Source organism: Balaenoptera musculus, chromosome 20 (assembly GCF_009873245.2).
Source record: "Balaenoptera musculus isolate JJ_BM4_2016_0621 chromosome 20, mBalMus1.pri.v3, whole genome shotgun sequence".
In the NCBI taxonomy this organism is placed as follows: Eukaryota; Metazoa; Chordata; class Mammalia; order Artiodactyla; family Balaenopteridae; genus Balaenoptera; species Balaenoptera musculus.
Window position 1 is genome coordinate 47,042,746 of NC_045804.1, and position 23,957 is coordinate 47,066,702.

General features: G+C 41.7%; 2 protein-coding genes and 2 non-coding genes across 15 annotated transcripts; 1 reads left to right on the plus strand and 3 right to left on the minus strand.

The window, feature by feature from the left end:
- Positions 1–56: 56 nt before the first annotated feature.
- On the plus strand, positions 57–14,724 carry SRR (serine racemase). 10 transcript variants are annotated; one of them, XM_036835542.1, is made up of 10 exons: positions 79–129; positions 933–1,014; positions 2,441–2,961; positions 8,613–8,784; positions 10,222–10,348; positions 10,538–10,641; positions 12,160–12,279; positions 12,413–12,487; positions 13,092–13,301; positions 13,634–14,724. In XM_036835542.1, exons 3-10 carry the CDS (start codon positions 2,933–2,935, stop codon positions 13,829–13,831), a joined length of 1,035 nt encoding a protein of 344 aa, XP_036691437.1. In that variant the 5' UTR covers positions 79–129; positions 933–1,014; positions 2,441–2,932; the 3' UTR covers positions 13,832–14,724. The 10 variants fall into 10 exon arrangements, with proteins under 10 accessions (XP_036691444.1, XP_036691440.1, XP_036691445.1 ...); XM_036835545.1 differs by lacking the exon at positions 933–1,014 and having other exon boundaries at positions 67–129; positions 2,727–2,961; XM_036835543.1 differs by lacking the exon at positions 933–1,014 and having other exon boundaries at positions 77–129.
- Positions 12,519–23,291, minus strand: TSR1 (TSR1 ribosome maturation factor). 3 transcript variants are annotated; one of them, XM_036835539.1, is made up of 15 exons: positions 23,212–23,291; positions 22,462–22,685; positions 21,919–22,138; positions 21,668–21,802; positions 20,871–21,295; positions 19,937–20,096; positions 19,349–19,506; positions 18,894–19,090; positions 17,974–18,136; positions 17,518–17,628; positions 16,645–16,777; positions 15,235–15,351; positions 14,676–14,816; positions 14,497–14,571; positions 12,519–14,371 (listed from the first exon to the last, which is right to left on the minus strand). In XM_036835539.1, the coding sequence occupies exons 3-15, from the start codon at positions 21,971–21,973 to the stop codon at positions 14,193–14,195; spliced, it is 2,049 nt and encodes a 682-aa protein (XP_036691434.1). In that variant the 5' UTR covers positions 21,974–22,138; positions 22,462–22,685; positions 23,212–23,291; the 3' UTR covers positions 12,519–14,192. The 3 variants fall into 3 exon arrangements, with proteins under 3 accessions (XP_036691434.1, XP_036691432.1, XP_036691433.1); XM_036835537.1 differs by lacking the exon at positions 23,212–23,291 and adding an exon at positions 22,753–22,894 and having other exon boundaries at positions 22,462–22,565; XM_036835538.1 differs by lacking the exon at positions 23,212–23,291 and adding an exon at positions 22,753–22,879.
- Positions 16,418–16,512, minus strand: LOC118887585. Its single transcript, XR_005018065.1, has one exon. It is a non-coding gene; the product is annotated as a small nucleolar RNA SNORD91 family (small nucleolar RNA).
- LOC118887588 lies at positions 17,284–17,378 on the minus strand. Its single transcript, XR_005018067.1, has one exon. It is a non-coding gene; the product is annotated as a small nucleolar RNA SNORD91 family (small nucleolar RNA).
- Positions 23,292–23,957: the final 666 nt, after the last annotated feature.

Consider the following 23,957-nt stretch of genomic DNA (forward strand, 5'->3'; position numbering starts at 1 on the left):
AGCACGTTCGGTCGGGAAGAGGCGGGCCGCGAGCCTGGGCGGGGGCAGCCGGGCGCCGCGCGTGCGCAGAGGTGTGGCCGGGAAGGTGCGCTGAGGCGGGAGTTGGAGGCGCGGCGCCTGGGAGGTGAGGTGAGGTCTGACCCGGCCGAGCCAGGCCAGGCAAGGCGGGCGTTCGCTGCGGTGGCTGCTCTTGCTGCCGTGGTGGCCTTCGAGGACACCGGTACCAGCCTGGGGCTCGGGTTGACGGGGGCCTTCACCGTCCGGCCCTTTCCAGTCATCTTAGGCCGGGGTCTCTCGCCACAGGCCCGGACTAGTGCCCCAGGCTTTTACTCTGCGACCTTCAAGATCTTGTAGGGTAGTTAGTATTATGCCCCCTTTTTTTCTTTTTTTTTTCTTTTTTTAAGATGAGGAAACTGAATCCCAGAGAACCGTAGCAAATTGCCCAGGGTGACACAATCGATAATTACCAGAGACTCAAAAGTCTTTTCCTTTATGGCAATCTACGTCCCAAACTTCGTGACTTTTTTTTTTTTTTTAATACAGTATAGATGGCTCTTGCTGAGGGAAAGGGTTGTGTGGAAATAAGTCAGGAGGTGTTATGAGTCGATTTGGGAATTTCTGTATCACTGTGGATTCTGGGAAAAATTACTTGACTTTCCTGGATCTCAGGTTGATTTTTTTTTTTTTTTTCATCTTTAAAATGTTACTGGATCTGAATACTGGTACTTTACCTGTTTGTTCATGAGCCCCGTGTTCAGAACTGTGGTGGAACTCCCTCCTCTTGCAAGGCCGCTTCCCTCCACCTCTTGCTCCTTCCCAGTCCCGCACAACCTATTGGACCTCTGCACCATCAAAGAATAGTTACCGATTATTCCTTAGACTGGGCCTAAAAGATTTAAACAGTCTTTGACAACTCATTCAATTCCTATTAGGTGGCAGACGCTTCGCCTCCACGAAGTTCTCAACAGATGGAGAAAGTCAATAGATAACAAAAGAAGAGGAGTGATTGGAGTGGTCAGAGCAAATGGCAATCTTTAAAACAGATATGAAAGAAATAGGAAAAAAATGTTTAAAACTAATTTGTTTTCATAGTGAAATTGACGAGGACATTGCAACAGTTTTTTCTTTAATGGAAAAATAATCTGAAGAAAACTTTCTTAGGAAAACACCATTGACAAATTAATACAGCAGTATAAGTGAGCTGCAGATGAGATATGCCAAAAGTTAAACCAGCTCAAAAAATTTTATGAGAACTCAGAGGGAAAATATAATAGATAGAAACTATTGAGAGGTAAAGGTATGAGATATGGAGAATGGATCCAGAAAACTAATAATCAAATATGAGTCCAGAAGGTGATAACAGAACTGACTGAGGAGGAGCAATAATCAAATATATAATAGAAGAAAATTTACTAAGTTGATGGAAAATTTGGATTTAAGACTTAAATTCAACCCTCAGATTTAAAGGGTTCATGAAATACCAGGTAGAAATAAGTGAAAAGACAACCATATTTAGACCTGTATCACAATGAAAGCTGAGTTTAAAGAATAAAAATACATGCTGATATATTCAAGATACATTTAATTTAATTTAATTTTTTAAGCCAATTGCAGAACAAGATATAGAGTATGGTTCTGTCTGAGTGCAGCAAAACCATTTGTTGCATATGTAAATTTCTATATAAATACATCAAAAAAGATGTGGACGATTACATACCAAACTTTTTTAAATGGTTATCTTGGGAATTCCCTGACAGTCCAGTGGTTAGGACTCCAAGCTCTCACTGCTGAGGGCCCGGGTTCGATCCCTGGTTGGGGAACTAAGATCCCACAAGCTGCACAGCACGCCCAAATAAATAAATAAATAAATAAGTAAAAAGAATGAAAATTAATAAGCTACGTATTCAACAAGGATAGAAAAAGAAAATAAAAATAGAGGAAGAAATAAAGATAAAATCAGAAATAATAAAGGAAAAAGAACAGCACTTGATAAATTGAAGCACTCATTCTTCAGAAATAGACATTAAAATAGACACATTTCTGGCAAAAAGTTTTAAAAATTCAAAAGACATCCTACCAAATGCTTCATAGGTAATGCAAACTTAGCTCATCAAATCTCTGATTTTCCCCTAAAATATTTGTTTCTTTGCCAGCCTTATATCTCAGTAAATTATACCACCATCTAAGTCAAAACCCAAGAGTTATCCTTGACACCTCCCTCTCCCTCAGTCCCCACATTCAATCCAATATCAGGATATGTCTCTTCTATATCTGTAGTGGTGACGTATGGAGTTCATCACCTCAACATTTTCCCCTTCCTTTTCTCTTGAAAACTGTCCCTTACTCTCACTCAGAAGTACTTTCTCTTTTCCTTTTTCTATTTCCTATTTTCCTTTCTTTCCTCTTTTACTCCCTTCATTTGCTTCTATTTTTCCCTCAGGTGCAGAGATTTGAGGCAGTCCTGCTGTTCAGTTCACATTATCATCAACAAGGCCTTTCTCATTTTATCTTTTTTTCCTTCATTCCAATTCCCAGTCATGTTCCTTCCCTCTTCCTTCAGTAGCCACTCTAATGTGTTTGATACATGTCCTTGGATATACATGTATCTTTGAATAATATATAGTATTGTTTTGTATATGTATGTGTTTTAAATGTACATATTTGATATTATGTTATAGAAATCATTGTTTCTATTTCATGTTTCTGTAAATACTTCTATTGCATAGTATTGTCTTAAATGACCTCACACCCTTGGCCACTGGTCCTGGGCCTAGATGGGCCAATCAGCGTCCCTACCCAGAATTTTTTTAACTGAAACTAAGAAAAAAAAGAAAATCCCTCTCCAGTTTGGAAGCCGTAAAATGTAAAACACAGGAGCTGTCAGCAGCCATGTGTCCTGCCATACCGAACCAGCTGGTCTGCAGTGAAAAGAATGAAGCCGACATGCAGAAAGCAGCAGAGGTGAGAAACAATGAGAAAGTCCTGGAAAATCTCAAAGTCCCTAGTTCCAGTTGTTCCTGATGTGCCATGTTCCTGCCCTTCCCATGGTTCAACTCTTCCGTGGATTCCATGAGCCAGTAAATTCTCATCACCTCCCTCTTGTGCCTAAGCCAGTTCAAATTGGGGTTCTATCACTCGTAACCAAGAGGTCTAACTAATTATAATCTCCAAAATGTATGTGCGTGTGTGTTTTTTAACTGTGGTAAAATACACGTAACATGAAATATACCATCATGACCATTTTTAAGTGTACAGTTCAGTAGTGTTAAGTACATTCACATTGTTGTACAACCAATCTCCAGAACTCTTTTCATCTTGCAAAACTGAAACTATACCCATTGAACAACAACTTCCCATTGCCCCGTCCTCCCCACAGCCTCTTACAATCACCATTCTACTTTCTATGGATTTGACTACTCTAGGTACCTCACATAAGTGTAACCATATGGTATTCGTCTTTTTGTGACTGGCTTATTTCAACTGACATAATATTCCCAGGATTCATCCATGTTATAGCACATGTCAGAATTTCCTTTTTTAAGGCTAAATAATATTTTGTTGTATGTATATATCACATTTTGTTTATCCATTTGTCTGTCGCTGGATACATGGGTTGCTTCCACCTTTTGGCTATTAAGAATAATGCTGCTATGAACATAGTTGTACAAATATGTCTTTGAGACCCTCATTGAATTCTTTTGGGTATATAACCAGAAGTGGAATTGCTGGACCATATGGTAATACTGTTTAATTTTTTGAGGAACTACCATACTGTTTTCCACAGCAACTGCACCATTTTACATTTCTACCAACAGTGCACAAGGACTCCGGTTTTTCTACATCCTGCCAACACCTGTTATTTTCCCAGTTTGGGGGTTTTTTAAATAGTAGCCATCCTAATAGGCATAAGGTGGTATCTCATTGTGGTTTTGATTTGCATTTCTCTAATGATTAGTGATGTTGAGCATCTTTTCATGTGTTTGTTGGCCCTTTGTATATCTTTTTTGGAGAAATGTCTATTCAAGTCCTTCGCCCATTTTTCCATGGGTTTGTTTTTCCAAAATGTATCTTGAATGATTATTTTTTTCTACCTCCACTTTCACCATCCAAGCCCCCCTGTTGTTTTTCGTGTGTATTACAACTCTAATACTTCATAACTGGATACCTTGATTCCACTCTTATCTCTTTCCTTTTCATTCATTGCAATGTAGCAAGTGATTTTCTGTAAATATGGATTCTAACATGTCACTTACCTGCTCAGAATTCTCCAATGGCATTTTTAAAAAAATTTTTATTGGAGTATAGTTGATTTACAATGTTGTGTCAGTTTCCACTGTACAGCAAAGTGAACTCTTTTTTAGATTCTTTCCCATATAGGTCATTACAGAGTATTGAGTAGCGTTCTCTGCTATACAGTAGGTCCTTATTAGTTATCTATCTTATATATAGTGGTGTGTATATGTCAGTCCTGATCTCCCAATTTATCCCTCCCCGCCCCCTCCCCTGGTAACCACAAGTCCAATGGCATTTTATTGCTCTTAAAAAAAAATCCATGGACTTCCCTGGTGGTCCATTGGTTAAGATTCCACGCTTCCACTACTGGGGGCGTGGGTTCAATCCCTGGTCTGGGAAGTTCTGCATGCAGTGAGGTGCGGCCAAAAAAAACTTCCATGAGTCATGGTCCCTTATGATCTAGACTCTGCCAACTTCACTCTCCTTATCTCTTATCACATTTCCCATTGATCACATTTTCAGATACATTGACCTTTTAATTCCTGGAAAATGCCAATCTCTTTCCCTCCTTAAAGCCTTCACATAATATTATTATTCCCTCTATCTGAAACACTTTCCCCACTACTCTGCCCATTCATCTTTTAGGTCATAATTTAATTTTACTTCTCAAGAAAAAAAAAACTAATTATTCACAAAATAATAAAAATTCACTTCTACATAGAGAGTCTTCATTGACCTCCTTCACTGATCTAAATAAGGCCTCCCACTATAGTATCCTATCATAATACACTTCCCTAAGTTAACACATCAATGTTTGTAAATACATATTTAATTGGATTGTTTGTTAGACACCTCTCCAATACATTGTAATCTTTATGAGAGGAGGAACAAGTCTACTTTTCTAATACTATATCCCCAGATCAAACAGTATCTGACACAGAAGGTGCTCAAATTTGTTGAATGAATGAATACCACAGATATGAAAAATACTTAGAAATATTAATATGTACAGCTTTATACTAATAAATTTTAAATTAAGTGATTTTACAAAAAAAAATTACTTAAATTAATTCAGGAGGAGATGGCAAATCCATATAAACCGGTAACTATGAAGTCATTGAATAAGTTACAAGAGGTACATTTTTAAGGTAAAGACAAATTAGCTTTATTTGCAGATAGCATGATTGTTTAGAGAATAAACTGTAAAACTATTAGATCTAACAGGATAATCTGGTAAAGTATCCTATTACATGATAAATATACAAAAATTATTAGCTTTCATATACATCATCAGTAAGCAGTTTAAAAATCTAATTTTAAAAATGCCTTATCTCAAAAGCAACAAAAATATACTTAGGCATAAATTTAATCAGATCTATACAGGGCATAAATAAATTATGATAACTTTACTAAGAAACCTAAAACAAAAAGACTTTACTAAATTAAAAGACACTCATGTTAATGGATGGGGAGACTCAGTATTTTTAAATGTCAATCATGCCCCCAATTCATTTGTAGATTGTACAGTGGAATTTCTGGCAACCTTGGTAAAGGATTTCTGAAATTCATTTGGAAGAATTGGTGTGTGAGAAAAGCCAATAAATTTTATAGCTACTTTATTTATTTATTTATTTATTTTTGGCTGTGCTGGGTCTTCGGTTCGTGCGAGGGCTTTCTCTAGTTGCGGCAAGTGGGGACCACTGTTCATCGCGGTGCGGGGACCGCTCTTCATCGCGGTGCGCGGGCCTTTCACTATCGCGGCCCCTCCCGTTGCGGGGCACAGGCTCCAGATGCGCATGCTCAGTAGTTGTGGCTCACGGGCCCAGCTGCTCCGTGGCATGTGGGATCTTCCCAGACCAGGGCTCGAACCCGTGTCCCCTGCATTAGCAGGCAGATTCTCAACCACTGCGCCACCAGGGAAGCCCGCCAATAAATTTTAGAAAGAGAAATCAGGGAAGAACGTATTAATACAATGAACAACTGGGAAAGGAATTGGCAGTCTGATCAATAGAACAAAATACTAAATCCAGGAAAGCCCCAAGCATTAATATTTAATTTTTTATCAATGTATTTCAAAGGAAAGGATGATTCAGTCAGTAAATGGTATGTTAAAGATTCACAAAAGAATTAGTGGCCAGTAAGTATATAGAAAAAATGTTCAGGGACTTCCCTGGTGGCGCAGTGGTTAAGAATCCGCCTGCCAATGCAGGGGACACAGGTTTGATCCCTGGTCCGGGAAGATCCCACATGCCGCGGAGCAACTAAGCCCGTGTGTTGCAACTACTGAGACTGTGCTCTAAAGCCCGTGAGCCACAACTACTGAAGCCCACATGCATAGAGCCCGTGCTCCACAACAAGAGAAGCCACTGCAATGAGAAGCTCGGGCACCGCAACGAAGGGTAGCCCCTGCTCGCCGCCAACTAGAGAAAGCCCGAGTGCAGCAATGAAGATCCAACGCAGCCATAAATAAATAAATAAATAAATTTATATATTAAAAAAAAAGAATGGATAGACAACAAGGTCCTACAGCACAGAGAACTATGCTAAATATCCTGTGATAAACCATAGTGGAAAAGAATATGAAAAAGAAGGTATGCATATATGTAACTGAATCGCTTTGCTGTACAGCAGAAATTAACACAACATTGTGAATCAACCTAACTTCAATAAAATAAAAAAAAGTTCAGTTACTATTAAAGAAATGTAAACTACTAGACATACTTCATTAAATTGAAAGATAAAAATGATACAGTAAGGGTGAAGGAAAATAGTCATTCCTTAGAAAGTGCTGTTGGAGTATAAATTGATATAATCTATAACTCTTCTGGAGACCAGTTTGGCAGTGGTATCAAAAGCCTTAGAAGTGTGTATGCCTTTTAATGTAAAATACCACTGGTGGAATCTACTCAAAGCATGTATAGAGATAAACAGAGATCTTGCAACAAGGCTGTTCATTACATCATTATTTATCATAGCCAAAAAAAAAAGGAAATCTAAATGTTCAACAACAGAGTTATCTAAAACTATGGTATTTTTGTAAAAAGAAGTACTAGTAAGTCATTTCACTAGAAATCACATAGTGATTTCCCTGGCAGTCCAATGGTTAAGACTTCGCCTTCCAATGCAGGGGATGCGGGTTCAATCCCTGGTCAGGGAGCTAAGATACCACGTGCCTCGCGGCCAAAAAAAACAAAACATAAAAAACAGAAGCAATATTATAACGAATTCAATAAAGACTTTAAAAAATGTTCCACATCAAATAAAAATAAAAAGTCACATAAATATATCTATTGATAAGCAAAGATTCATAGATATATTGTCTGAAAAAAGCAAGTTAACAAACCTGTCAAAAAAGTTTTGTCTGCATATGTATGTGGGCCTGGAAAGAGAGACAACAGAGCTTCGATAGCAATTGTCTTTGGAGAGGAAAGCAGATTAACTTGTTTTGCTATTGAACATACATTACCTTTGTTAATAAGGAAAAATAAAGAGAAACTTCATGCTTAAACACTACAGTAAATATAGTAAAAAGTGGAAGCATAATACAGTTACTGAAAATTATAATTATGAAAACTTTGAAGAATGAACCAAATGGAAAAGGAGTAAAAATGTTATTTATGGTTTGATTTTAACTGTCATATATGTATATTGAAAAAACAGAAGGAAACATAGTGAACATAATTTATTAAGATGGTAGGATTGTAGGCAATTTTTCTCCTTGGTAAATTGTGAAATATTTTTTTTAAATAAAAATTTGTAGCAGATTTTGAACCCAGTTTACTCAAGCTTCACAATCATGAAAATGTAGAGACCAGCGGCAGTGCCAAGAGATGGATGGTAGGGGCGAGGGCTGAGCTTTAAGCCTTCCATAATCATCACCAGTTATCTCCTATGAGGTTTCAACAGAGCAAACTTATACACCAAGAAACTCAGCTTCAAGAGAAGTTCCCTTATGCAGAGATTCTGGACCCCAGTAATGGAGACAGTCCCCACATTAACACCACAGGCCCTGAGTCTATTTTCCTATGTTATGCATTTTCTTTTTTTTTTCCTTAAGATTTTTGTTTGGTTGTTTTTTGGGTTTTTTGTTTGTTTTAGTTTAAGGTTCACAGCAAAATTGATGGGAACTGAAATTTGCCATATACTCCCGGCCCCCACACGTGTATAGCCTCCCCCATTATCAGCATCCCCCACCAGAGTGGTATATTTGTTACAGCTGAACCTACATTGACATGCCATTAGCACCAAAGTCCATAGTTTACATTATGGTTCACTCTTGGTGGTGTACATTCCATGGGTCTGTGTTATGCATTTTCAAAATCTTCATTAAACACATTGTCTAGGCTTGCTTTAACCCCTCTCTTATTCCTGGGTTTCAGAACCATGTGTGATCAGTACTGCATCTCCTTTGCTGACGTTGAAAAAGCACATATCAACATTCGAAATTTTATCCACCTCACACCAGTACTAACAAGCTCCATTTTGAATCAAGTAACAGGGCGTAATCTTTTCTTCAAATGTGAACTCTTCCAGAAAACTGGATCTTTTAAGGTAACAATCCCTTTTGATAGTGTATCATGTTTTTTTTCAAGCCACTTTGATTCTCTTGACCACCCAGTGAGGTAGGTACAATTAATATCTTTTTACAGCTAAAGAAAGGGTTGTAGAAATTTTCCTTTGCTCAAGTCCTGGTTACTTAGCAGCATGGCATTGACAAGAGCCACTTTTACACAATCTCAAAATTCCGTATAATTAAGGTGATCACATATAATTTACTATCCAAACTAGGACATGTTTGAGAATGAAAAGGGGGAACTTGTAACGATTAAACCGAGACCACAGTCATCAACCTGGACACGTGTGATCACCCTGTATATAGCCAAGTTTAAGCATTCACTTTGTCAACTTACTATTTGTTTATACCTTATTATGAATATAAACGATCTAACCCTAGCTCAACGCTCATATAACAGGACATTTTTCTACAAAATACATCAGTGCCTCTCCTATGCATACAGATAGATTTCTATGCTGATTTGTTACCAGAATTTTCTGACCGTTAGTTGAACTTTAAGATCCATTCAGGTAAAAATCTGAAAAGCTGCATTTTGCACTGTGCCTAACGTATTGTTAGTACCCATTAAGTGGTAGCTTTAGGATTTCAGGAATTTACCTTTTTCCATACCCATTAACTGAGAACTTTTATTTTAAACAAACAAAAACTTCTCCATTCTCTTTTGCCCTTTGCTTCTGCCATGGTTTATTTTTCATTCATCACACATCAAGCACTTATTTTCACTAACTATACTAGGTGTATGTACACTAGGCCTTGCCCCGTATCCATACTTGCAGGGGAAGACAAAACAGGTTGATGACAAGTGTCTTAAAAGAGATACAAACAAGGGCCATGGAAACGAATGAAGTACCTAATTTTGCCTGGGAGAACAAGGAGGTTGAACCAGGTGTTGTTTGATCCAAGTTTTATAGGATGAGTACTTTTAGCCAGACCAGGGAGTGGGGGAAAAGAACTACAGGTAGAGGCATCAGCATGCCAAGAGGTACAGAGTTGTGAGCTAACCTGGTAGGATGGAAACTAGAGGCAATTTAGGATGGCTACAACGGTAGAGGTAGATATGTTTAGAAAGGCTGCAGCTTGTAAGGGATTTGTACTTTTCTTACAAAAATAGGCAATCAATGAAAAAGGTAACGTTTGTTTTTTAAAAGCTCACTTTCCTAATCTAGTGGAACTATTAGATGAGAATAATCCTTGAGGCAGGATCAGCTGAGATTTGGTGATACCAAATTGAGAAATGAGGCCTCACCAAGGTAGTGGCCAAGATGAACATGAGATATTTAGGAGATAGACTCAGTAAGATTTAGTCATGGAGTGGATGTGCAGTATTAGAAAAGAAAAATGTAAAAAAGCTCCTTGGTTTTTTGAAAAGAATTTTTAATCAAATATATTAATTCACCATCCCTCTTTTCCAGATTCGTGGTGCCCTTAATGCAATCAGAGGCTTGATTTCTGCCACTTCAGAAGAGAAGCCCAAAGCTGTTGTTACTCACAGCAGTGGAAACCATGGCCAGGCTCTCTCCTATGCTGCCAGGTTGCAAGGTACTTGATTAATTTCGCAGGGTACTGGGTAGGCTCATCACAGAGGACTGGAAAAGTAGCCTTAACTTTCAGTGAGGTTGGTGATAGCTGTGGGAATAAATTTCCAAGTCCCTGATTACAAGCAAACTGAACATAAATTTCTATCCTAAATTCTGATTTGTACTAACTAAACATGCTTCTCCCTCCCAGGGATTCCTGCTTATATTGTAGTGCCCGAAACAGCTCCCAACTGTAAAAAATTGGCGATACAAGGCTATGGAGCCTCTATAGTATACAGTGAACAGAGCGACGAGGTAAGGAAGAGAGCAATGTTCAGTACCACCTTAACAGCTTTCATAGTAAAATGAAACTTCTCTTCCTACCTTACTGGCTGCAGCTTCTGTCTCCTTTGTTGTTTCTCTAAGTGTTGGCACGCACGACCTTTTCTCTACCTACACTCACTCAGATGATCTCATTAGTCTCATAGTTTAAAATATCACCTACACTCTAACTGCAGCCCTGAACTTTGCTCTTAACCAGGACTTGTACATTCCCACTTGGGTGCCTTAATAGGCATCTCAACCTTACTGTCTAAAACCAAACTCCTCATCTTAATACTGTTCCACCTCCAGTCTTCCCCATCTCAGTAAATGGCAATTTTTATCCTTCATTATCCTCAAAACGTGGAGTCATCTTTGATAACTCTGATACCCCACATCCAAATCTTAGTCCTACTTTCAAAACATTTCCGTAATCCAACTACTTCTTTTTTTTTTAATTAATTAATTTTTGGCTGCGTTGGGTCTTTGTTGCTGCACGCGGGCTTTCTCTAGTTGCGGCGAGCGGGGGCTACTCTTCGTTGCGGTGCGCAGGCTTCTCATTGTGGTGGCTTCTCTTGTTGCGGAGCACGGGCTCTAGGCGCGCGGGCTTCAGTAGTTGTGGCTCGCAGGCTCCAGAGAGCAGTCTTTTTTTTTTTTTTTTTCAGAGAGCAGTCTTAGTAGTTGTGGTGCACTGGCTTAGTTGCTCTGTGGCATGTGGGATCTTCCCAGACCAGGGCTCGAACCCGTGTCCCCTGCATTGGCAGGTGGATTCTTAACCACTGCGCCACCAGAGAAGCTCAATCCAACTACGTCTAACAGCCTCTACCATCACCACCCTGATTCAAACCAGTTAGTCCTCACCTAGATTCAGTAGCCTCCTAATTGGTCTCTGCTTCCACCCTTGCCCCACGAGTCTTGTTTCCAAAAGAGCAACGAGAGCTATCCATTTAGTAAGTCAGAATTTGTCTGTCAGCCCAAAATCCTCCAGTGGTTTCCCATCTCGTACACAGTGGAAACCAAAGTTCTTGCAATCATCTATGGCCCAGATGAACTGGCCCATTACTATTTTTCTGACTTCATCTCCCACTATTACTCTCCTCCAAACACTCCACACCAACCACACTTAGTTTCTCAGAAAGCCAAGCACTCCTCTCTGTAGTCTTTGTACTTGCTGTTACTCTTTCCCTGGAATATTCTGGAGATACACAGGACTTGTTCAAATCTATTAAAATGTCACTTTACCAGTGGCCCTTCCTGAGCACCCTATATAAAATAAATTCATTTTTCTCCAAAGCATTTAGACATACCATATATTTCCTTATATCCCACCCCTCCTCACATTAGAACATAACTCCACTGAGTGCAGGGACTGTTTTGTTCAGTTATATCCCCAGTGCCAAAACAAATTCTGAAAAAAGTAGATGGCAAATAAAGTGTTAAATGACTGACTCTAACTTGTTGGGAACTCTATTAAATACAAATAAAGTAAGCTAAATTAATGTACTCTTTCAGTCCAGAGAAAATGTTACAAAAAGAATTGTGGAAGAAACAAAAGGCATCATGGTACATCCCAACCAGGAGCCTGCAGTGATAGCTGGGCAAGGGACAATTGCCATGGAAGTCCTAAACCAGGTAAAAGCTTAGTTAGTTCTTGTTTAGCTACTTACTGGTAACGCTGTTTGGCCGTAGAACCAATTATTTTATATGTACATATAAAACTGATTATTAATAGACCTATTTATACTTTATATTCTTTTCACTACAGGTTCCCTTGGTAGATGCACTGGTGGTACCTGTAGGAGGAGGAGGAATGGTTGCTGGAATAGCAATTACAGTTAAGGTAAGAAAACAGCTTCTGGAGGACTCCCCACTTCAGGCATAGAAGAGTTTATTTTACATCATAGTACATTGTGAATACTTGCTCAACATTCCCCCAAATTGCCATTCCTTCTAATCATCCCTTGGCACTTGAGATAGAAGGCCCTTCTCTTCATCACTACCCTTTTTTCTTTTTTTTGGCCGCGCGGCATGTGGAATCCTAGTTCCCAGTGACTGAACCTGTGCCCCCTGCCGTGGAAACGTGGAGTCTTAACCACTGGACCGCCAGGGAAGTCCCTCACTACCCTTTTCTTAATGAAAACTTTCAGCACAAAAGCCATTACAATGAGTGGCACCCTCACAGTCCTCTGAATTCCATCTCACCAACCTACTATCCAAGTCAGTGGCTACTCTTTTCCCAAGTTACCAGCAGAACCAGCTGTGATCTAGGCAACCGAGGCCAGAGTGGAAAACAATTTCAAGTGCTTAAAGGCCTTATTTCCATTACATTGATTAAAAGAAAGCCTCTTGGGCAGAAATATGTTAACTGTACTAATCATTTTACTGCAAGCATGCAGGCAAAATGCTGTGGCTAGTTGTAAGCTATCTAATATTCCTCTTCCTAGGCTCTGAGACCTAGTGTCAAGGTATATGCTGCTGAACCCTTGAATGCAAATGACTGCTACCAGTCCAAACTGAAAGGGGAACTGACCCCCAATCCCTATCCTCCAGAAACCATAGCAGATGGTGTCAGATCCAGCATTGGCTTAAACACCTGGCCTATTATAAGGGACCTCGTGGATGACGTCTTCACTGTCACAGAGGATGAAATTAAGGTGAGGCCCCAAGAGGAAAGGAAATAACAAAAGAATGGAGCAACTTCTTAGGCAAAACACCCTCCTGTTGTAAGTAGCAACTCACACACTAGGGACTCAACTAGGTGATTTCATGACATGTAGGAGGGTGCCCTAGATGTATTAAGACCGTAGAAGCAGAGTCAGAATGAAAAAAGCCCTGCCCTTCATTGGCAAGCACATACATATAGCAATAGGAAAATTCAGACGGGGCATATTATATCCCCATCTGGCCTTTAATTATAAAGGCCAACCAACTAGGCTCTTTCCCCTTTTCCCATTTCACTAATTCTTACTCCCTTCTATACCAACAGTATGCAACCCAGCTGGTGTGGGAGAGGATGAAATTGCTTATTGAACCTACAGCTGGTGTTGGAGTGGCCGCTGTGCTGTCTCAGCATTTTCAAACAGTTTCCGCAGAAGTAAAGAACATTTGTATTGTGCTCAGTGGTGGAAATGTAGACTTAACTTCCCTAACTTGGGTGAAGCAGGCTGAAAAGCCAGCTCTTTAGCAATCTGTTTCTGTTTAATATGTGCAAAAGGAAGAAAAGGGATTCAGTGTCTAGACACTTGGAAATTTTGTCTCCTGGTCATTGTCAACTTCCTATCTTCCCCTCTTAAAGAGCTTTCAAAATCCTAATAGAGAATGTATATTTCAGTAAGTTTTAATAGTTTTTTGGACTAAGTTGCAATAGAAAAACATCCATACTTAACTGAGATACCTTGTCAAGGCCAAGAAAAGTCTTCTGCTAAAAGGAGCAGGAGACCTTAAGTAGGCTTAAGTAGAAAACATAAACTGCCCAATCACAACCTACAGGCTCCCAACCCTAGAGTGCTAACTAGTAGCAATGAGACAGAATCCCACTGAATCCATTATTCCATGTCCATTTCAGGCACTGTTGAAGAAATCTCACTTTTCACCCAAGGTACTGGTTCTGGTACATATGGATCATAAGTCCATTTGGGGAAAACTCTTTTATAGAGGTTCATCAGTACTGTGTCCTGAGATTTTAGCTTCCCATCAAAACTGCACTTCATGTGGCCATGAGTACCTACAAAGAAAACAGCATGAGTTGGTCAAATTTAATAGGAAATTTTAAAGCAGTGGTCTAACCCAATAGTCATTTAGTAGCCCTGGGGAAATCTAGACAAGATCCCAAATCCCACATTCTCTTACCTAAAGGCTCCTTGATGTGTCCCCTACGGCCCCACTTTGTTCTCAGTTCCACTGGTTTAAACCACAGCACATCCTCTTAGAATCAAACACACAGAATACCAAGAGGAAACATTTATCCATAATATATAAATCCAACCTTCATCCCACAAAGGCAATTGGATCCCATCCGTCACACCTACCTCTGTTGAAGAACATGTAACGCACCACTGCCATCTTAGTAAAAATTTTGAAAGGATGACCACTCAGAACAACTCTCTTGATGACCATTCTGTCTGGATCCACTGACAACAGATGGCCTGTGGCAATGAGGCTGTGCATTCCTAAGGGGCAAAAGCAGAGCAGCAGGAGTCCATAGGTCAAAGCCTTCATTTATTGTCCAGTCCATTTAAAGACCTACGCGAGATCTTAGGGAAACAAAATAGGGATGTACTATGCTGCCCCTCCTGGGTTCATGGCAAAGATCACTAAGTGATATTCCTGCTGAGCCTATCCTCAGAACCTACCCTAAATATAGCACTCTGAGCAGCCTCTACCAATTAGCTACGGTTTGCAAGCAAGATAAAACCCCATTTGTCATCCTTGCCTCAGACCCAATATGAGGCTGAGATTGGGATATTTTGAAAACCATCATTACCTTTTTTGTGCCATTTGGCCCCCAAATTTAAATACAGAAAGCAGTTAATCTTATTAAGGACCCACAGGCCTATTGGCCTATTCACCTCTGTGAACTCAACTTACCATTGCTGTTCTGTTTGAAAAGCATCACAGATGCAGGAGGAAAAGTGATAGGGGCATATACTGTCACCACCAGGGCCAAGTCAGCAGTCAGGAATCTCTGAAATTTATGTTTATCCGCTGCCATAAAGGTTAAAAAAATAAAAACCAAAAAATATTTTGAGAAACAATAGGTAATCCAGAGGTCTGTGAAAAGCGGTATCACTGCAACTCTTAAACCTAAGGCAACTAGTGTTTCTTTATCCCACTAGTCCTCCAAACATTTTCTGGCCTCAATACAACTGAAAGATACAACCCAATCCTATCAGTGATTTTTCAACTGGAGGTAGAATCTTGGAGCTTAAACTATATTTTGGGGTTGGAAAAAGTTCTCCAGGTGATTCTGATACACATCACCCCCTACCTCATTTGAGAATTAGTGCTTTACAAAAAAACACTCCACTAATTCAACAGCTCTTAGTCTTGAGCAAGGATTGGCAAACATTTTCTGTAAATGGTCAGATAGTAAATATTTTAGGCTTTGTGGCCATATAGACTCTGTTCCAACTACTCAACTCTCACTGTAGCACAAAAACAGCCACAGACATTTTTAAAAAATTAAACAAAAAAGCACAACTGTGTTCCAACAAAACTTAACAAAACAAGCAGTGGGACAGATTTGGCCCAAGGGCCAAACTTTACTAATCTCTTCTTGAGGACTATCTAGATCTTGTCTTTACCTTCAACGAAACCCTCCCTCCTTTTTAATACTGAATGTTATAGGGAAACACAATATTTTAAGGGAACGAGAAATTAATCCTTCATTTAGACAGCATGGCTGGTGAGAAAAGAAATTATCCAGAGCATCCATTAATGCTGCCTTTATCACCTTCCTCCAGCCATTGCTGAGAGTTGAGAGTGTAGGTAATGTTCAGAAGCCCCCAAGTTAATGCAAACATCTTCTCACTCCTAATACATAAGAGCACAATCGTTTTTTGTCATTAAAAGTATTCCTGGTCACCACTCTCTAAATTCTCATGCAGTCTCAACATCTCAGAAGCCACGCACTCTGCTTTATCCAACTGAGGGCCACCCCTAGCCTTCACCCACACGGCCACTGGCACAACGGATGCCAAGGGTTCCATGACACATCATCTCTAGAAAGCAGCCAATTCCTATCCAAAACCTCCTCTGCAGCAAATACTCATGGCAAAGAAGCCTCAGCACCACACAGAGATTGCATCACTGGGATGCTTCAGACAGGTTCAGACACTTTGAATGGAAACATCATTGGCTCCTAAACCAGAGTACTGAAAATACCTCTAACTCAGAGACTGAGAGTTTGAAATGGTGTATTCTGCACCTCTCCCCAAATCTCAGTCCCCTAAAAGACAGTAAGATGGACAAGAACCCAGAAGCTTCCCTACTGCTTACCTGCAGTGTGCTGAGAGAATAAAGGTGAGGCTCGGAAGCGCCTGAATCCACAGTGGAAGATCAGCTGCTCTTTAGCTTTCACAGGTTCAGTGTTGCCAGGGTGCCGGCTCACCACCATATTAAGTACTGACATCTGGGGACCAAATAGAAAAACAGAACTTCACGTCAGGAATAGAATAGCCTAACCTGCAAGAAGGCAAACCAAACCAGCAGATTAGATTCACTCTAAGAACTGACAATACTAATTTATGGTGGAGTGTAGGTGAAGAGACACAAATTCACCTTTTACCTTCACCAACAACTGGCATTCAAATAGAAAATATGCTGGTTTTCAGAGCTTTCATGTCCCTGCTACACTTGGTGACCTTCCCATGTCTAACATGCAAGAGCTCAACATCTGCCACAAAATCAGTGCCTACAAGTCACTCACTCATCACACACCTCTAAACCACACTCATTCAAGACCCTTCTTGCCTCAACCCTTACTCACAGTGACCAAAAGGCCAGAGCTCTCACATACACCCCAACCTACATGACTGCTGGCCACCAAGAGAAAAAAGATTTATACCTTGGCACTAACCTTGTTTATTTTTATGGATGCCAACCCTTTGTTAAAGTGTGACCTGACAAACGTACGTATCTCAGAGAAGTCTCAGAACCACACAGAGATCACGTCACTGAGATGCATCAGACAGGTTCAGACATGTTGGGTAAAACCATCAACGACTTCTCTGTCATCCTCTCTGACTTCTAATCATAAAGGCAGACTTTTGCATCCCAATGAGCAAAATGTGTCACATAAAACTTTAGACTGCCAGACAAAACTGGTTGGAAAGTGTCATAACTCCCATTTCCCACAAGACGCTAACTCACCTTCTGTTCATGAGGCAGTAAAGAAAATGCAATCAAGGGTGCACCTCGCTTGAAGTGCTCAACCACTGAGACAGGGACTTCAGAGACATGAAGTGTGACATACCAGCCAACCTGCCAGAAGAAAGCAGAAAACAATCATGCAATTACCCTTAAGGTCTCAATAATGATGAAGCATTTCTCCAAATATGTTAAAAAGTCTCTCAGACTACCATAAAGCCAATCCTCACCCTTCAAGACTGCCTTTCACAGATGCCTCAACTACCTAGATTAAGCTTTTTCAGTTAACATCTCTGATACCTCTTTGTTCCCAATATCACTCTTATCGGTGACTCAGTAGCTCCTCTAATTCAGCTGTAGGCAGCACAAAACTAAGGTAGTCATGCCAATAGAAGGAGTAGAGGGGGCACCTTGGCAAACAAAAACAAATTATAGGGATGCACAAAGGAAGGCAGATACCTCAGCTCCTTCAACCTCTTTTTCTTCAATCTCTTTAAAGATGCGTCTCCTAGTATTAATAAAGTTCTGAAACTGAAAGATCCGAGCATAATCTTGAGGGAGGTTTTCCTTAGGATCCCATGGAGATGTCCGGAAGCTCTTGAGGCCTCTGTATTTCTGAAATCTAGAATACAGAGGATATTTTAAAGAAATTAATAGTGAAATTTATATGGTGCTACTTAACCGTTTCACTCAACTCACTTCTAAAATGGCTAAGGCTTAAAAAGAAGAAAAAAAAAGAAAAAAACACAAAATTTTTTGTTTTAGTTTTTGAAAAATAAATAAGTAAATAAATAAAATGCCTAAGGCTTTACCTTAAAAGAACTATCTCTCAAAATAACCTAACAGCTTAAATCAGAACCACACTCCAAAACAGCCTGAAACAAGTATTTCAGCACCAAACCCCAGCTTCTTAAAAGTATTTAGTGGCTCCCTGGTGCATATCAGGGAGCGGCTCTTTAACCTGACTAGCAACGTCCTGATAAAAGGCTTATCTCTCTAATATCCAGCATAAACTCTCTGGACTCACCTTTAGAGCAAACAGGATCATCTACATCTTCATTCTTTTATTCTCACTGTTCTACCCAAACTTCCCCAAATCTCCAAATGTTATATACTTTGAGTCTTAGCTCCAAAGGAAGCATTTGCTAATTAATCACAGCATTTCCTTCAGTAATGTACTATAACATTATTAGTTTGTACTACACAGTCTAGAACATGAACATTGTTTCCCATATGTCTGTCTTACCTTCCCATATAGTATTAGCCCTTCAGGAGCAAGAACAATGTATTTTTCTTCTTTTACATCACACTGACATAGTTCTGAGCCACGTAAGTTTTAAATAAAAACATACTGATTGATCTTAGACTTGTTGACTAACCGAATTCTAGCAGCCACGTCACGGGGCGTATCTACTTCATCTGGAAACATCTCTTCCAGTCTTTCTTGTTTATATTTCTCCAGCATTTTCCCCTCAGCCTCTTCATCCACTTTCTCATCATACAGATCATCACGCACAGACTCTCCTATAGTCACAGTTTCACATTCCTCCTCTTCTTCCTTTTCACTACCCTCATCCTGTAGAACGAAGGATTACAATTTCAGAGGAAACCCACATCTCTACCCTAAAGGCCATCGAGCTAAAATAATTCTACTAGATACCTAGTCCAAACCAGTATCAATTCTAATAGAGACTAAGTTATAAAACACAGTCTCATTCCCGGCAACAAAGTCGGTCCTAAGAAACTGACCACACATACCCCTTAAGGTCAGGAATGCACCTTGCCTTGCATTTGGGGCTGTACATAGAAGTTGCCCAAGGGCCCATTTCCTTACCTGAGATTCCTCTTCCATAAAATCCTCATGTTCTATATCATCATACTCATCTCCTTCCCCACCACTTTCGCCATCCTCATCCAAAATCCATTCAGCTTGATAACTGGATGTTCCTTTGGGAACCTTCTTTACTACCTTGGAACTTTCCTTCAATAAGTCTGTAAAAGCCCAAATGAGTTAAGTAAATTATATACCTCCTTCCCTCCCCTATTACTTTGGGCATTCTCACATAGGCAAGATATTACATATTGCTACCAATACCAGGAACTCTGGCAGGAACTATAAATAGAACAGACTTCCCAATTTAATTCAGCTGCCTCAGAACTAGCAATACTTACACAGCTAAATAAGTCCTATAATAAATCAGAAGTTGTTTATCTGTTCATTAGGAAACAATAACGTAAGTAATTTTGAGAAACGAAATAAAGCTGTGTCCAATGTTTGCTTAGTGAAAACATATAGCCTTTGGAGGTAAGAGAAGACTTCCAAATACTTCCTCATCCTACTCTACCTTGTAAGGTCCTCACTGTGAGCAGCTAGACAAAACCCACAATTCTAGGCCAGAATTTCAAGTTTGCCAACACCAACCATTTGCTTCACTCAGCTCCTCCTCCGTGGGCCAGGTCTGTTCCCCCTCCATTGGATCTGGGATAACCTCTGTTTGCAAAGATTCTTGTCTGTCAGGGTCTGCCTTCATTAGGACCTTCAGGTCTTCCTCCATATCAGCTACAGCATCTGTAGCACAAATCTGAAAACCCAAACAGTTGATGGTCAATTAAATATTAGCCAAAAATCTACTAAATCTAACATAATAACCAGAAAGATCTAGAAATAACATAGCCCTCAAATAGAAGAATAGAAAGTGAAAACTTGTCAGAAGTTTTCAAATGGTTCTATTTCCTACCATTCTAGGTCTATACCTCTGCTTGGCTCTTGAGACCTTTCATAATCTGGTCTCATGCCTACCTTTTTATTACATACCTTACTCCCATCAAGCTGTTATCTTCAGAGTTCAAAGAAACCCTTTGCTCCATCACTTTGCCTAGGTTCATGTTGTCTTTATTTGCTAGGATATTCTTCCATCTGTTTTCAACTCATAAATCACGTTCATCCTTCTCAACACCTAGCTCAAGTCTCATCTCTTCTGTGAAGCTTGCCAGTCTTCTTTCTCAACTTCCACTGCAGGTGTGCCCTCAACCACGCTTTCTTAATCTTTATTTCACAGGTCTTTGCCATTTTTTTCTTACCTAATTAAGTTGTCTAAGGAAAGAGACTACAACCTGTGTGCCTTCTATAAATTCAGAGCCAATTGCTATGCAAGGCATCTACAAAGTACTGGATAAGTATATGATATAGCAACTTATTTGTAGTTGACTACTGCCTTATTTCGAACTAGCCGTTACCTCCAGGGACTAGGATAGTTGTCCAAGTGTGCAGACAGACTACCCTCTCTGTAGTTCCCATCCTCTGCCAGCTTACACATGAATCTACAATACATAGTTTTTAAGAAGACCAATCTTACCTCCATTGCCATGCCTGGGTCCTTTGGGGACTTGATCACTCTAGGATTTAAAGGGAAAGGGTCCATAGGGGCATCTATCTGTTTCATCTGGAAATCACCATGTCCAATGATATGCAGCAAGCTATTTACATTCAGAGCCTGCCCACGAACATAGCCTGAGATCTTCAAGGTGCCCACCAAGTTATTCTCTTCACTAGGCACAAAGTCAGCAGCATGAGCAAATAGGTAGGCGTGCCGATCTCGAAAGGCAAGATGCCGTTGCTTTTGGTTAGCCAACTGCCTGAGCAGCATCCCTGCCTCCTGTTGAGTGTCTAACAGGAGGAGTTTGTCATCAGGAAAGCGCTTCTCCACTGCTTTACTTAGCTTCTTCCTGACATCTGTTTGTTTCTTCAGTGGGAAGCCCGAAACCCCCTGGACAGCTAATGCTGTGAACAAAAGAGAAAGGGTATCATGACTTGTTGCTTCACTATATGAAAATCCCCCCTGTGGCTCACAAACAAGCTAACAGTTCAGTTGTGAGCCCAGAGATCACTGGGAAACCCAACACTCAGCTACCCTAAAGAAATTTCACAATAAAACCAAACTTCATATTCTTCTTCTTTCTCTGGGCAATGGGCAGTCCAGAAATAAAAAGACATCTTGATAGGGAACTTGTAAACAATGGACCAAGTTAAGGCCATACATGTACAACCCTCCAATAGTATCAAGCATCAGACATAGTGTCTGGCAAATTGTAAGTGCACTATACATGCTAATTCACTTCCTTCCTTGGCCTCCAATACTCCCAACTCACTTACTATAAGTGGGAAGGCCCTGAGCAAAGAGGCAGGAAAGGCAGTAATCCCCAGTGCTATCCCAGCCTTCTAGTGGATCAAGGAGGAACAGGATGGTATCAGCCACTTTAGCCATGTCTAACACAGTGTGCAGATCCCCTGGAAATAGAAGACAGTCAGTAGGAAGAGGTGGTTGACATCAACACATTATACTAAAAAAAATTACCACTAATACGCAAAACATAGTGATAGAAAATATTGTTGTATGCTCTAACCTGGCCTTGCAGATGTAAAAAACCACCGATGTTTCAAGCGGGGGCATAACAGCATAAAGCTATGGGTGCTTCCCCATTCATTCAAGTGTACTGTTCCAGTGTCCCTATCCTGAAGCAGTCGAAAGACCTCTGGCAGGGAAATCCTGTTGTGCAGGGGAACCACCAGTATCTGATGAGGAGGGCCATCCTTGCTGCCGAGCTGTCTCTTTTCTGCCAAAACCTGAGGAAAGAAAGGATCAGAGAACATCTCAATGTTTCAGTACTTTGTTTCGGTACTGCATTTCCACCAGTACAGATGCCCACCCCCACCCTCCAACCAGCATCTCTCTTGTAAAAGGTGTCATGTATGCCAAGGAGGCAGGCAGGAGCTAGGAACAAAGCAAAGAACGCTCTAGCATGAGTCTGAGCCAGCACGCCTGACACGTGCTCTAGGGTTACTCTTCATCCCTGGCCCCTTCCCAGGGTCACATTTTCTAGTTCGAGGCATTACCCGCCTAGAACGGTTGTGAAGCCACACCATTCCCCAATCCCCGGTCCTCTCACCGCCTCCTTCTTCTGCTTTCGGAGCTGACTGGTGCGATGCCTCTGGTCCACTTTGCTGAGATCTTTTCTCACCTTCTTGCTTAGGGTTTTCAGTGCTAGACGGCCTGGAGGGAGACCAGAAAGGGCTCTTGCGCAGGGCACTAGTAGGTCAAGAAAGGAGATCCCTCTCTGCTCTCCTCAGAGCCTTTGCGCGGGGTCCAGGCCGGAGTAGGTAGGAGCTCATTCTGGGCACGAAGAAAAGCAGTTAATATCGACTAAACATCCCTTCTTCCTCCAACCCTACCTTCTTACCCTTGCCGTCCCGCTGCGCGGATCCCCGACCCCGATGCCGCCCGCCTTTATGAGCTTTATTCTGCTGCTTAAGCGGGCCAGAGCGATGAGCCGCCATGCTGCCGCTCACGTGTACCAATTCGGCACTACTTCCGGGCCGAACCGAGCGCTTCCGGTCCCCGCCTTGGGGGCGTGTCCTCGCCCGGCGGGGCGAGGCTTCTCGCGTCCTCCCGTGAGGGTCGTTTCCACCCGCTGCAGAGAGCACGGCGCCCGCGTCTCCACAAACCCTGCTCGTAAACTTTTCCCAGGCGGTGGTCCGCTGTTGCGGGCTTTAAAACGCCGGATGTAGACTCGAGGTTTGGGCTTTCAGTCTCGGAGAGCTGTTTTGCTCCCTTGTATTTTTATTTTTTGCGCTATCAAGTTGCATGACTTAGGAAGAGTCTCCATTTGTGCGATAGAGGGCTAAGCCCCTCCTCTCACCTAGCTTTGTGCACGCCGCTTCTCAGTTTGCAGCAGCAGGTGTTGTCACTTTGAGCAACCTTTTCTCGCCCTCAGTGCCCAGGTGGGGCTGCTTAAGTCTACAAGGCAAATCGTGCAGAAGGCGCTTGTCTCATCTCCACAGGTTCCGTACAAGCTCCTGCTGGTCCCAGTCACTTCAAGCTGCGCCCCACCTCCCACGTGGGTGCGTGAAGGGCCAGACGGGACGTAGCGACCCCTCGGGGGAGGGACGGCTGACCGTAACTCTCGCGCCCTTAGGGATAGCTGAGCCTCTGCAGACGGGGGCTGCTGCGCTCCCACTCCTCTTCCCAAAAGCTTTGCAACTGAGGGCGCCCGGCTGGCAGGGGTGTTTGGAGAAACGATGGCGCTCCGCGGCCTTTCTCCCAGCCAGGAGACTAACACTGGCTTCCCCGTGGCCAGACTCGAGGCGCGGGGGCCCCGGCCCTTCCCGTCGGGAAAACGAGCGGGTAGGAATCAAGGGACGTCTAGCTGGATGGCGGCCAGCTTCGGCCCGAGCGACTCTCCCCTCAGCCACGGGGTGCCGGGCGCGCCTCGCCTCCCCGCCCGGCACTGGGCGCGGCGGGCTGCTAGCTCTCACAATGCAGGTTCGCGCCCTCGGGGCTGAAGAGGGCGCGTTGCCATGACAACGGCCGCCGTGGCGCGCGCCCGGGCACGGTACCCCCAGGCGCGCGCAGCCTTCCCCCCTCCCGATCCCCCCCCAGTGGCTG

What these genes read in the sequence shown, in the direction of transcription:
- SRR (XM_036835545.1), top strand. Translation starts at nt 2,933, where the DNA reads ATGAAGCCGACATGCAGAAAGCAGCAGAG. An exon ending in ACAGTGAACAGAGCGACGAG is followed by an intron (nt 10,642 to 12,159) that starts GTAAGGAAGAGA and finishes GTACTCTTTCAG; the next exon opens with TCCAGAGAAAATGTTACAAA. An exon ending in GAATAGCAATTACAGTTAAG is followed by an intron (nt 12,488 to 13,091) that starts GTAAGAAAACAG and finishes TCCTCTTCCTAG; the next exon opens with GCTCTGAGACCTAGTGTCAA.
- TSR1 (XM_036835537.1), bottom strand. Translation starts at nt 22,849, where the DNA reads ATGGCGGCTCATCGCTCTGGCCCGCTTAAGCAGCAGAATAAAGCTCAT. An exon ending in CGCGCAGCGGGACGGCAAGG is followed by an intron (nt 22,566 to 22,752) that starts GTAAGAAGGTAG and finishes GTCTCCCTCCAG; the next exon opens with GCCGTCTAGCACTGAAAACC. An exon ending in TTACATGTTCTTCAACAGAG is followed by an intron (nt 14,572 to 14,675) that starts GTAGGTGTGACG and finishes TTTGATTCTAAG; the next exon opens with AGGATGTGCTGTGGTTTAAA.